This window comes from Electrophorus electricus, chromosome 2 (assembly GCF_041902795.1).
Source record: "Electrophorus electricus isolate QZ-2024a chromosome 2, ASM4190279v1, whole genome shotgun sequence".
In the NCBI taxonomy this organism is placed as follows: Eukaryota; Metazoa; Chordata; class Actinopteri; order Gymnotiformes; family Gymnotidae; genus Electrophorus; species Electrophorus electricus.
In genome coordinates, this window is record NC_137498.1 from 24,199,498 (window position 1) to 24,213,862 (window position 14,365).

The window sequence follows — 14,365 nt, forward strand, 5'->3', positions numbered from 1 at the left end:
AAAAACAGAGACCCCAGTCATAATCCCAATTTCAGATTTGGAAAAAAAGATTAACCTATGCTTTAAGAAGGAACATAATCCTCATGTATCTGTTCAAACAAGCAGTTCTACCATTTACTTACCTTTATTGATGAAGCCAAGGAATCCAAAATTTAGGTAAATAGGAGCAAAGCAAAAGGTCAAAACTGACAAAATCAATCAAATGAATCAAACAGCCAATCAATCATTCAGTCAACGAGTCCATCCATAAATAAATAAATGTGGATGCCCTTTGATTTTGAAAGATTGATACAGCTCATCACTGGAGAAAATGCAGGACACATTAGCAAAAGTGTAATTACCAAAATAAATAAATTAAATAAAGATATTAAAAAATGCAAAATTAATAAAATGTGTAATGTAAAATATTTTCATACTTTCAGCTGACATTCCTCAGTGGAGAACAAACTATAATTGGAAAAAAGTGTAGCCCATGTACAATCCCATATGACATGGGGGACACATCTGAAGAAAGTCAGAACAGACCAGATCATATCATAATAGAGATTCCCAAGGACCCAGCAGTTCCTGACCTTCAGCCCTGAGTCCAGTCAACTAATAGTAGATTGTGCAAAGAACTGCAAAAGGAATAGAAGTGTTCGACTTGAGAAAGGTGTCATCCTTCAATTACAAATGAAGACCTTGGAATGCCATTGGTATTAGTGCCAGGTTTTTGTTGTTGTTTTTGTTTGCTTGTTTGTTTGTTTGTTTTTTGAGAATTTAGGAGAACTCCATATTCAGCCCATAACCCTTCCTCTGAATATCAGAACACATGCAGAAACACCTTACTGGGAGTCATTAATGCATTAAAGTATAAAGAGAAACATACTGTATTTATTGGAAATAGCAGGGAATTGACCATAGTTTAGTTAACAGTTAATATTCTGTGTAATTTTTTGTTTGTTTGGTTTTTGTTTTTTAACACTGTCTTTGACTGTTGATCAGCTCTGTGACTGCAATCTCTCCTTTTTCATCTTCCAGCAGAAGGCAGATAGGACCTGAAAAACCAGTGAACTCATTAACTAATTATTATTTCTGTACAAATTATATTACTAAGATATTAGACAAGCATATGCTAATCCCCTATTATTCAGCTGTCACAGAACGCTCGCCTCCTGCGAGGCACGTGGTTTGGCCAGCCACGTGCAGTAGGAGGGTCATGTTCGTAGCCACACCTGCACACACCTGTATTGTGTTAGTCTTTGTGTAGTTAAATTCTTGTCGTTGTGTGCAGTGTTGTCGATTATTGTTGGCGTAATGTGTAAACGTTAAATGGGTTTCTTGCTGTTGTTAAGTGTACTCGTGTTGCGTTCATTGTTTGTAACACATTGTTTGAGTGCCGTCGTCTTTATGTTTCAATTAAATGTTCGCCCATGTCGAAGAGAGTCTGCGCGTCCTGCCCCTCGCCCTGGGGCACTCGGGCCACCACACGTTACATCAGCAAAACTAACAAGAGGAATAGTGGAAAAGCAGACTGTAAGAGTTATGAAAGAGAATACACAAATGTGTAAAAAATATGGTAATCTCTCAAGGATGTAACACTGAGGTATGAGATTTTTGATACAGTAAAGATCAGGAGCTGGGCCGTAGTAAATAAGTAGAAATACAAGCTTTTCTACTACATTTTGTTTGTGTTACATCCTTAGTTCAGATGGTTATAATAAAATGCTATAGTATGCAAAATGCTAGTAAAAATGTAGTAAAATTTCTTACAATTCAGACTTTTTCTGGTCTGTTTATTTTAATGTTTCATATCTTGTTATAAGACTCCTTAAGTTTTTATGTTTAGGAGATGTAATAGCAATTAAATTGGAAACGAAGCATCTTTTACCTTTGCTCATAGTCCAATAAATATATATTTGTTATAGTACGCTTTTGATTTAAAAAATAGAATATATTCCCTACAAAAAAAGGATATTAAACACTTGTTTATCTTAGGATGGCACTACTCAGGACTGTGTTTCCCAAAAGCCTCGTAAAACAAATATCATCGACTGTTAGTGCAGACTCTGTCATTTAAGATGATTTTAACACTACCATGATTTTGGGATTTTGTGCCTAGAATAGTCATTTCAAAATTGACTATATTATACCATCTATAGTCTAAACAAGGTCATTGCTGCTTTATTTAAAGTAGAAATTAAAAGTTAAATAAAATGCCAAAAATATAAGGCATTTTCTTTTCATTCCCAATTTGCTGTATAAAGTTCACTAGCTAACAATATGAACAATAGAGGAAAAAAAAACATTTTACATTCAGTGTCAAAGTTAATACTCCAAAATCTGGTATCATCTCTGGTGGCATCCTTCCTTTTTATTTACATCCTTCCTTTTTATTTTTAAAGCTCTTCCTTCTTGTAGTTCATTTTCATCCTTTCTTATATTCCTCTTATATTTCTTATGACCTCTGCTCTCCTTGGCATTCCTCCAGCTCTTACTTTATATTTTCTTCATTTGCTAGCCATTTGCTAGCCTTGGTCTTAAGGTGTTTTATTTTATCCTTGTAAATAAAATAAATCCATACACTACTGGCCATATTTTATGTTTCTGTTAATACCATTTGATACATGAATCCTCTCATAAAATACAAAAAGAATAAGAGCTTTCACTTACCATCATGATATACTCTTTAACAGACTCTGCCACACACTCCCACTGTTACTCTTTAGAGTGTTCTAAGTGTTACCTGTTCCTTCCTCCCCTAATCCCAGATAAAATATATTTCTCCTGATTCCCGTCTTCCATGTCAGATATTGTTTACAATGTGAATGTTTTTGTGGATGACTGTCTTTGTGTGGCTGTGGGGATTTAATGTATTTTTACTTTTGGTTTCATTACTTGCATTGTTTTTGGATTCACACCTGAATTACAGAATAAAGTCACAGAATAATCGACCCAACAAGGATGCAACGAGTCCTAAATGACAAAGTCACAGTAAGGCTGCCCAGTACACCTGCCATGTGAGCACTACTACTATGGGGCCCAAGGGGGATGACTCATGTATGCCCAGCCAGTGATGCCATAAACGCCAAGGGAAGAAAAACCAGACCAAGCCTGCTTCCAGCAAGCGCCTCCTGCCACCCCTGTCCTGATGGCCCAGTTCTCCTTATGTCCAGAAGAGGGAGGGTCCCCTTGAATTTCTTGGTGGATAGGGGATCCTGGGTCTGGACCTCGCAGGGCCAACCACGACCACCCCTGGGTGATCTGGTTGGTCTAGGGGGATGCCCAGGAGTTTGTTTATCTGGCTCTCTCTCTCTCTCATTCTAGATGTGAATGCAGAGGGTGATCCCTGCAACAGGGAGCCCAACTAGTGCCGCCTCCCAGTCTGCTGTCCCTTTTCCTGGCCTGGACGCCTGCTTGGCCTCCCTTGTCCCAGAGTGATATATATATATATATATATATATATATATATATATATATATATATATATATATATATATATATATATATATGAATATGAGGCTAGAAAGGGGGGTGCAAGTCATGGGTGGAAATAAGGAGTCTATTCTCCATGGTAGCAAAGCAAACAGCAAAACAAGGAGCAAAAGCGCAGCGAGTAGCTGGTTAATAAAGAAGAAACAAGGCAGTGGTTGGCAATAAGACTTGAGTGCCAGAGATGCGGTATAACAGCAGGGCATTCTTGTATGGATTTTGCACACGACAGCACTGCATGTTGACAGAGATACCTAAAACTAGACTGCTTAAATGTTCTTGCTTTTCACAAAGCCTAAAGTAGGCTTCATAGCTCAGTGGTTAGAGCACTGGTCTTGTAAACCAGGGGTCGTGAGTTCAATCCTCACTGAGGCCTTAATGCTTTGTGTTTATATCTGCATGAAGTTTAGGCTAACTTTTAAAATATATGTTCTAATGCATAAAATCCTTGTTATGAAAGTAGCATTAAAGCAGAATGAAGGAAAATATGTCAGTGCTTTTTTGCATGTTTTATTTCATTATTAAAGGAATATTCAAAGGCACAATTTAAATAACTTTTTCCCAATCCCAAACTAAGTGATTGTTATATGAAGTCAAACTGATCAACAGAATATAAAAGAAAATCAGCCAGGAGTAAGATCAAATAAATATACAGATAAAAATATATACATTGCAGTACTGCCATAATGTAATACTTTGTTTAATTTTATATTGCTCCAAAAAGGCATACACAGAAAAATATCATGCTAAAATTAAGAAGAGCAAATATGCTGTAAAGGTTAATTTCTGAAAGCATTTAAAATGTGCTCTTAGCACAGTGTTTGATAGTGCATAACACCCCACTTCGAGGGCGAAGGGTTCCTGTGTCTTTTATATCAAAGGACTGCCCAGGCACAAGGCTGAAGTCAAATCTCTGAAGAAACTTGGTGAGCACGACTTTAGCCTCCATCTAAGCAGAATGAGATTCGTGTGTTGATGGTGCCAAAGCACATCAGGGAGAGACATGATAACATGAAAAGAATATGAACGTGAGATCTCACTTGTGAGAAAGTCTGCCCAAGACAGGAGCGTGGACCAAGAGCAAACGGGTAGTAGCTGAAATATGGCCTTTGCAAAAAGAAAATGTTATATTATTATATCCAATAGGCCTAAGGTAAATTATTATATGAACAAAAATAAGAATAATAAGAAGTAATCATACTTGCTAGCATCTGGATGAAATCTTTCTGGCTCAAACTTTAAAGGATCTTTAAAGAATTTCTCCATCCTTGATGTGATGTACGAACTGAACTACAGAGGAAGACATAGCAGTAAATAGGAGCTCTTATATATACACTCATCAACAACTTTATAAGAAACATTTATTACAAACACCTTGGAGATGTACAGTGGGAGGCTACAGCCCATCTGTTGCCATGCACAGTTTTCTTCAGACATTCTCTGACTCTTCCCTAGTTGTCAAGAAGACCAGTGTTGGCTTTAGGGGGGCACATGTAAGAATTCCTGAAACACTGCTGTGACTTAGACTGATACACTGGCAGAGTTTAACTTCCACAACCATATCACAATTGTGTCAGTAACTTATGTGCTGAAGTCAGAAACTGACCATTGATGAGTAGGGTAGAGCATGGCAAATCACGTGAACATGGCAACATCAGGACTTGCTATAATGTCACCCTGTTTTGCACCATAGTGAATGCTTCAGATAATTTACTGATAAATGAGAAAATATAAAAATATTTTAAAAATAAATAAATAAAAAGAACCAAACAAAAATACAAGTATATACTATTACTAATACTATTTGTCACCAAATTCACACTCACAAGAACGGCACATCCTGCTGGGATTTTAAATCCACTGATGACAGTATCCTCATGGATCCAGCGAGATGTCCCGACTGCAGGAGGGTAGATGCGTAGGGTTTCCTTCAAAACCTAAGCCACAAACACAAAGATTAACTAGACATCAAATCAATACAAAGTTCTCATTGATCCCTGTAACAGGTAGATAAAACAGAGTGCAATTCAGGTAGTAGTTATGCAAATGATGGGGATTTATTTTCCCAAAAAGTCCAGTGGCAGGGGCATGATGCCATAAGCAGACAAAAATAAATTAAATTCCAAAGAAAACTATCAAAGAAAAAACAAAAACAACAACAACAAAAAAAATATTTAACTCAAATAAAGGTAACTTAACATGCATTCCAATTATGGCAATCTATCAATGTGTATCCCTCTCTGGTACCTCCCAACACCGCTCTTTATAAATACTCTTTGCCCCTTGGACCGGACTTAAATAATAAAATTCATAATAAGTCTCCCCTATGTTCAAAATAAGGGCTATAATTTTAAACATTTTCCCATCATCCCAAAGTATCCTTATTAAAATAAACATACACATAGATAATAAACATACACATACACACCTAGAGCCATTAACCAAGATTCTGTCCTCCCCTTTACTACTTGGATAATTACCTGTTCCGATAACATGAACCAAAGACAAATTCCCTCAATTCTGGGCACGACTCTTTTGACTTGTCACCCTTCGCTAAATAAAACAGGTAGGTATACTCTTTGGACCCAAACACATACACATACAAGACAATTACAATTATCATTCTTGTACGCAAACAGCAAGTTTGTTCCACCTGATAGAGGTGTACTTGAGTTGGAATAAAAGTTTTTCAATCATATGTATTGACCACGTTATCACTCTGATCTACTGTTTGTCACCATGGAACGGGCAGGAGTCCCATTACAATCCCACAGAGAAATGTGTACCTAGAATATTGTTTCTCAGATGCAGATTAAAAAACTCCCATCAACTCACCTGAGCCAAGTAGGTTAGTTTACCAAGATCCTCATAAAGTACATCATGTCTTGTACCCAGCACCTCATCCACCTCCTCCTTAGCCCTAAAGATTAAAACCAAGGCTGATCTATAGCTTGCCTTCTAAGAGCTGCATACTTAATGAACCTCACTAAAACAGAATGAAAAATTATATCATGTGAAAGTGGAATACCATCCAATAATTTCATAAATGTTTTGGAAACATTTAGTAATTGTAACCTTATTTATTCATTTGATAACAGTTCATATTTTACCTTTTCAGTATCTCTGGGTGCCTGCCTAGTTCCATAATGGCAAATGATAGTTGATTGGCTGTTGTTTCTTGACCTAAAAATAAAATATATTTTTACCTTTTTACCCAGTGATATTTGCAGTAGAATAAAATTGATTTTTTTTTCATGATGCCAAATGGTTTAATTAGCATAACCAGACAATAACATATTATATGTCAAGTAGCAAGTAGTGGTAGGACTATGCCAAACTATCTAGCATATTAGACACATGTAGTAAGATTAATCAGGCTTCTGAAAACGCCAGCAAGGCTTTCTTTGACAAACTACAGACCACTTTAGATGTACTGATGTATTTCTACATAACATGATTCAACATAAACAAATAAACAGAAACAGAAAATAACTTGCCTGCAATAAAGAAAGTCACAAAATTGTCAACCATCACTTCATGGTCTTCCTCATCATCAACCTTAAGCTCCTCTGCAGGAAGAGAAGTTACAACAGTGCTGTATGGTATGGTCATCACGGTCTTCAATTAATTATAATTAAATCAGATTTAAAGAGTACTCCAAGTTTTAATGTAATTAATCATTGTCTGCAATTGCTTCATAAAAAAAACAACCATGGGAAAGGCTTAATTCACAGGGTCCTGTTTACCAGCTGTTTTAAGGATCTTGGTTAGAATGTCTTTTGGGACATCCTCAGCATTTTCCACAGCTTTCCTCCTCTGGTTTATCCACTTGGTTCCTGTTGTCCGCAGGAGTTTGACAGCTTCTTGTATCTCTCGCACTTTCTTCCTGTTCCAGGGGGAAAGCTGCAAGCAAATATCATAATTACTACTCTTCATTATCTTACTACATTTCTGAATGACAGACTCTTGTGCAAAGTTTTGAAAAATAAAGATTGTTCTCACTCTGAAGAAAGGATCTCTAAAATCGTGCACCATGCCCTGCAAACAAAGCTCTATAGCATTCGGGAACGGGGAGTCGGGATGTTTCAGTAAGTCTAAATCAACCCCGAAGGCCACCTGTGGATTAAAGAGAGAGAAAAAAATGAAAAGAAAATACAATAAAACCTTTTTATCTCTGTTTGGACAAGTATTAAATAACTGGCATTATTAGGAGTTGGGAGAGAGCAAATAAATTAAAAACCTTGCAAATAACATCCAGTGTGACACAGTTGACCAGCCGATGCATGTTGGCGATTGTGCGCTCTTCCGCTATTACCTCCAAATGCTGCATCAGACACTCAGCCCTCTCATTGAAGGTGTCCATTAGCCCTCGGAGGTAACTGTGAAGAGTTACAAAATGAACCCGGGGCTGCTGCCTTCTGTACTCAGCCAGTCCCAAACAAACGAGTGAAAGAGCAGAACCCACGAGCTGCTGAAGGCAGGATCCATGATCCTGCGCTGCTTATACCAGGTGTCGTGGTCCACTGCGGTAATCAGTCCATTTCCTAAGAACCTGAAAAGAGGCCGGGAAACATGACTGCTCTTCCTCTAGCATGCCCAAGAGCTGGCACATACATCTGTTATTCACCACACATAAACCCAGCTCAGATAATTACTGTGCATCATACATTAAACAATAGATAGAACATCTGCGGAAATAAATACACATTTGAGCCAATCAATATTATATGAAGCATCCTACCTTAATCCAAACAAGTAGAATATGTGTTTATAGACAAGAGGATCTTTGGAATACTTGGGGGACATTAAAATTTCCTACAGGAACAAAACAGAGAATGTGACCTGTTTGGTTTATACTGTAATTTTTTGTATATCAAGGTAAAGATGTGCTGTAAAATATACACCTTTGTAGCTTCAGGGCAGCTAACCACTAATGTCACAGTATGAAAACTGTTAACTCTATATACTGGACCATATTTTTCAGTCCTGTAAAATATGAAAAGTAAGCACAAATTACAAGGTGGCTTTACAGAAATTAATTCATAGCAAGAGGTAGCACTGCTGCACACACACTCACAGAGACACATACAAGCTCAATTTTCAACCATTATACAGCTCCAGAAAAAAATAAGAGACCACTCCAATTTTTTCTTAAATCAGCATCTCCACATGTACAGCAGCCATTCCAATCAAGTGTTTGTTGAATTCTTTCACAGACACACCACATTCTACTTAATGAGATGCTGAATAGGTGATCACATTAACAAAATCCTGTTCTAATGAGCAACAGCATAAAAACCACTGCTGCTGTCATCACTAGTCTCTTGCTATAGAACCAGCTGGATGGGAAAAGCAGTGCTAGGATTACCCAAAAAGTAAGTGTAGCCAAAATACAGCTACAGACCATGCCAAAAGAGTTGAAAAGAAAAGTTCTTAATGAGGAAAAGAAAGGTTCAATTGTAGCTTTACTGGCAGAGGGATACAGTGAGCATAAGTTTGCTTCTATCTTCTATCTAAAATTTCAAAAACTATGGTTCATAGGAACAAGGTCAAGCAGCAAACACATGGGACAACAACAGCTACAGACTGGCAGAGGTCGAAAACGACTCTCTACTGACCGTGATGATCGCCACCTCATTCGAATATCACTTAACAACCAGAAGATGATGTCAAGTGACCTACAAAAAGAATGGCATGCAGCAGCTGGGGTGAATTGCACAGTGAAGACGGTTTGAAACAGGCTTTTGGAGGTAGGGCTGAAGTCATGTAAAGCTAGAAAAAAAACCTCATCAATGAGAAGCAAAGAACAGACAGACTGAAGTTTGCGAAAGACCATAAGGATTAGATCGTAGAGGACTGGAGTAAGGTCATCTTTTCTGATGAGCGCAATTTTCAGCTTTGTCCAACACCTGGTGGTGTAATGGTTAGAAGGAGACCTGGAGAGGCCTACAAGCCAGAGTGTCTCACACCCACTGTGAAATTTAGTGCAGGATCGGTGATGATCTGGGGGTGTTTCAGCAAGGCTGGACTTGGGCAGATTTGTCTTTGTGAAGGACACATGAATCACTTACAAAACTGTGCTGGAAGAAAACTTGCTTCCTTCTGCTCTGACAATGCTCCACAACTCTGATGATTGTTTTTTCAACAGGACAATGCTCCATGTCACACAGCCAGGTCAATTAAAGTGGAGAAGGGGAACCACAAGATCAAGACCCTATCATGGCCAGCCCAATCGCCAGACCTGAACCCCACTGAAAACCTCTGGAATGTGATCAAGAGGAAGATGGATGGTCACAAGCCATCAAATAAAGCTGAGCTCATGGAATTTCTGTGCCAGGATGGCATAAAGTTACCCAACAACAATGTGAAAGACTAGTGGAAAGTATGCCATAACGCATGAAAGCTGTGATTAAAAATCATGGTTATTCCACCAAATATTGATTTGTTGACTAAGTTGAAATATTAGTACTGTGTTTATAAATGAATATGAGCTTGTTTTCTTTGGATTATTTGTGGTCTGAAATTTCTGTAACTTTTGTTATTTTAACAATTAGTCATTTTCATAAAACACATGCTCTAGAATACAATATTTTTTATCTGGAATTTGGAAGAAATATTGCAAGTAGTTTATAGAATAAAATAAAACTGCTCAGCCTCGTCAAACACATACCCACCAAATTTAAAACTAGAGAAACTGATAATTTTGTAGTGGTCTCTTATTTTTTTCCAGGGCTGTATATGAGTCCAAATAAGTACACAGTGTGTGTGTGTGTGTGTGTGTGTGTGTGTGTGTGTGTGTGTGTGTGTGTGTGTGTGTGTGTGTGTGTGTTTATGTTTATTATAAAATTGAACACAGACTTTACCATTCAAGGAATCTGTCATGTATAACACGATCAGAGTTCACTTCTCTCCGGAATGTTGGTATATGGCCAAGGAGAAAACTGAGAAAAGATGCGTTTTAATAGCCTTTTAACCTTGGATTTTTTTAGAAGGGTGACAACAACTTTAACTGATCCTGACAAATGGACAAAGAATATGAACTAATTATAGGCACAGATATTCTTAGATTCCATCATGAGCGATATGTGGGCAGAGTAGGCAAAAACTGTGTGTGTGTGTAATATTTTATATATATATATATATATATATATGTATATATACACACATGACCACACAAACACAAACACACACACACACACACACACACACACACACACACACATACACACACACACACACACACACACAAACATACATGCACACACACACACACACACACCACATGACCACACACACACACACATACATACATACACACACACACACACACACACACACACACACAAACACACACTTTATATACAAATATATATGCAAATATGCGTGTGCGTGTGTGCGCGTGCGTGCGTGTGTGTGTGTGTGTGTGTGTGTGTGTGTGTGTGTGTGTGTGTGTTTGTGTTTGTGTGGTCATGTGGTCCACGTAGTTGTTTTTACACTGAATTTAAATCCATTTTAAAAATGCTTCTCTCAGGTTTTACACTACGTACATATTACTCATTCATATATAAGGCTCTTCTTACACATAACAAATATGTACAGTCTTGCACAGGCGTATATATTTCGAGAATATTTAGACTGTGTCCAGCAATAGTCTGCCAACCCAGAGGGGCTTCATTTTCCTTGGTACCGATTTTCCATAGACCTACTACATATAATGATATGGGTGTGTGTAATCGGTTCTAAACTATTTGTTCTAAATAGACGGCTAAAAGCAATTTGGTAGATCACGTCTGCTAAATTCCATACATGCATATGTAAATATAATGGATGAAAAATGAAAACATTTTGATTCACTTTCAAGGAGTATTACGAGCTCTTGCCCAAGGTCACTTAATAGACGTTTTACTTATATTTACATTGTAATTAGGCAACCGATCTGTCAGACCGACTGGCTACTTAGATACGTTGTCTAGCTAACAATTGCGCCTGCATGTGGTCGAAAGAGTATAAATATATGAAACCAACAACAAACCTTAATATTTATAGCCTTGAAACCTTTGTAATCTTGAAAATATGCGTCAAAATGCTTCATGAGTTAATTTTCTGATGGTTGTAGTTTATAGCTACGTAGCTAGATAGCAATTTTACTGAGAATATTACTGACATAGGACAAGACTTTACTTTCATATTAATAATGCACATTAGGAGAGAGTACCGATTTCACACTCACATATGTGAGCCTTAAAGAAAAGAATATATTGCTAGTTTTCATAAATGTCATTTGAGTCCCACGCTGGAAATGTGCCTGTTCATTAGGTCGGTCTACTGTCCAGTTGTGTCAATTTAACTTACTGAAGTAAAGCGATGGCATTCAGTGATCATCTTTGGGGATTTCACCAACCCAAAATGTAAAAAGAATTCTAAAATTTAACGAAAGGAACGTTGGCGAATATATCGAAGGAAAAGTACATTTTTGACTTCACAAATGTACTCGAGTAAGAGTATAAAGCACCCTCTTTTAAAACAACTCTTAAAAGCACAATTTGTTCAAAAGGGTACTTAAGTAAATGTAACGGAGCAAATGTTCTGCGTTATTACCCACCTCTGACAACAAATAACAAGAGAATAGGGATTCTTACTTGTCCCTTGGCGGTCCAGGTATATGATCATATTTCTGATGAATATGCCTCACATAAAGACAGTATCCAACAAAAGCAATAAAAACTGCGCAAAGCAGGTAAAAAGTTAGATAGGTCATCCATTCCGCAACTATCTGATAGAGCGCCATGATCGATGTGAAATCTGACGCCACAAGAAGTCTAAGCCAACCTGTTTGCGTTACTTATTAACTGAGGTAAAGGGTATCGTTAAATTGTTATTACATGCAGCTTGTCGATAGCGCCTGTACTTCCAGGTAGGCTATAAGGTAAGTTATTTTGAGATATTTTAAACAGCAGGGGGCACTATTTTGTTACATGTACATCACAAATTGTGCATCTTAAAAAATGACTTTTTTTTTTTGTTGTTGCAAATTTGCACAGTCCTAAAAATATTAGTTGATTGCACGGAAAATAGATGCAACATTTTAAATATTAAATATGCATATAGGCGATCACGTCTGCTTGTGATGATCATCAATTAACTTAAAGATTTGTGTAACTAAATCGTCAAAATTCGAAAGATTTAATCTGTAATCTGTCTATAACCGGATATGTATTCAAATGTTTCAAAAATGCTATGTGCATTTACCAAACTCTGTGTGATTTTGAATATCTCTACATCTCTTAACACAATACACTGCAGTTTCTCACCTACACACATGCTTTTATCCAAAGCAACTTACAATTATGACTAAGTACAACTTGAGTGATTGAGTGGTAAGGGCCCAACAGTGGCATCATGGCAGTGTTGGGGCTTGAACCAGCAACCTTCCGATTACAAGTCAAGTACCTTAAAAAAAAACACAAACAAACAAACAAGCAAACAAACAAACAAACACACACACACACACACACACACACACACACACACACACACACACACACACACACACACACACACAGAGTATTCATAGTCAGGTTCTTTCGAAGTCAATAACATGGGGCAGAGTCTGGGAGGTGTCCAAGGGTCAGGCAGGAAACAAGGTCTGCAACAAGAAGGCACCAAGGGTGCAATCATCTGGAGGGATGAAGGGATCAGAAGTGACATGCTCAGCATCTAATCTTATGGCATGGTGACAAAATAGACTGTTAAATATACACTAAGTATGTATTTATATAACCAAAGGCCTGACTAAACAGGTAGGTTTTTAGCCTGCATTTGAAGATTTAGAGTGTGTCTGAGTCTTGCACATGTACCAGGAGGTTAATCTGAAGCTGTGGGGCTTGGTAGGAAAAGTCTCTGCCCCATGCTGTAGTTTTCAGAATTCTAGGTACTGCTACATTGCCTGCATAGCATTTGTGGTGGTCATATTGAAAAAAAGAGGTCACATACGTTCTTAGGGGCAAGATTTTGAGCTTTCTATGTTAATAACAGTATTAACATATAAACAGTAATCCAGACAGTAACAATTTGAAGTAGTCCAAGTCTAGGTTTTTGGTATCATTTATCAAAATTTTATTTCTCAGTTTTGCAAAATTTCTTAGATATTTCAAATTAGGCAGTTGTAGTGACATCTACATGAACTTGAAAAGAAGGATCAGAACAAAAGTTTACCATGAGGTTTTTTTTACTGCTACAGTATAGCTGTAATAGAAGTGATTACAGCTACACTACAGCTATAAGAATGAGTGAAAGGTCATCAATATTAAATATGTAGTCTGTTAGCTACTTTGTGGTAGAGTGAGTAGGAGTACTATTGTTTTGTCTGAGCTAAGTAAGAGCCCAGTTTTAGCATACAGCTTCTAATTTCTTTTACACTCATTAGTGTAAAGTTAATATTTCTTTGACTGTGGTTTGACTGAAATGTGCAATTGAGTATAATCAGCATAGCAATGACAGGCAATTTCTTATATGTGAATGGCCATGCCGACTGGTAGCATATAAAATACAAAGACCAATTGTCTAAGAACAGAGCCTTATAGTACCTTTTACCTTTGTGTTAGTGGGGAATTCGCTTTTCACATTTAGAAATGGATACTGGTCATTCGAATAGGACCTGAATAAGAACTGTGCTACTCCATTAATCCCAACAAGATTTTTTATTCTGTGTATGCTGTAAGTCAGAAGCCACGCTAAAATCAAGTAGCAATTTTATCTAGCCCTGATTCGATTTAAATAATTTATCTCTTTTATAAATTCTCAGAGAAATTTCTTCAAAATGCATTATTTTCTATTATACCTAATTAGCAATCCCTTCTGAGACCAGGTAACTTGTTTTCTATACATGAACACT

General features: G+C 37.3%; 1 protein-coding gene and 1 non-coding gene across 3 annotated transcripts; one reads left to right on the forward strand and one right to left on the reverse strand.

Moving 5' to 3' along the window:
- Window positions 1-3,774: 3,774 nt before the first annotated feature.
- Window positions 3,775-3,847, forward strand: trnat-ugu (transfer RNA threonine (anticodon UGU)). The gene has a single exon. It is a non-coding gene; the product is annotated as a tRNA-Thr (tRNA).
- A 126-nt stretch (window positions 3,848-3,973) lies between these two features.
- On the reverse strand, window positions 3,974-12,283 carry LOC113571915 (cholesterol 24-hydroxylase-like). 2 transcript variants are annotated; one of them, XM_027001128.3, is made up of 15 exons: window positions 12,111-12,283; window positions 10,335-10,412; window positions 8,376-8,457; window positions 8,213-8,286; window positions 7,937-8,023; window positions 7,712-7,850; window positions 7,474-7,587; window positions 7,218-7,374; window positions 6,969-7,040; window positions 6,582-6,654; window positions 6,307-6,391; window positions 5,298-5,408; window positions 4,673-4,761; window positions 4,512-4,578; window positions 3,974-4,420 (listed from the first exon to the last, which is right to left on the reverse strand). In XM_027001128.3, exons 1-15 carry the CDS (start codon window positions 12,257-12,259, stop codon window positions 4,268-4,270), a joined length of 1,530 nt encoding a protein of 509 aa, XP_026856929.2. In that variant the 5' UTR covers window positions 12,260-12,283; the 3' UTR covers window positions 3,974-4,267. The 2 variants fall into 2 exon arrangements, with proteins under 2 accessions (XP_026856929.2, XP_081552609.1); XM_081696483.1 differs by having other exon boundaries at window positions 12,074-12,274.
- Window positions 12,284-14,365: the final 2,082 nt, after the last annotated feature.

Excerpts from the sequence above, each read along its gene's own strand:
- LOC113571915 (XM_027001128.3), bottom strand. The coding sequence starts at position 12,259 with ATGGCGCTCTATCAGATAGTTGCGGAATGGATGACCTATCTAACTTTT. Across the intron at positions 6,392-6,581 it reads CACCCAGAGATACTGAAAAG|GGCTAAGGAGGAGGTGGATG; the intron begins GTAAAATATGAA and ends TTTAATCTTTAG. Across the intron at positions 4,421-4,511 it reads TTGGGCAGACTTTCTCACAA|ATGGAGGCTAAAGTCGTGCT; the intron begins GTGAGATCTCAC and ends CATTCTGCTTAG.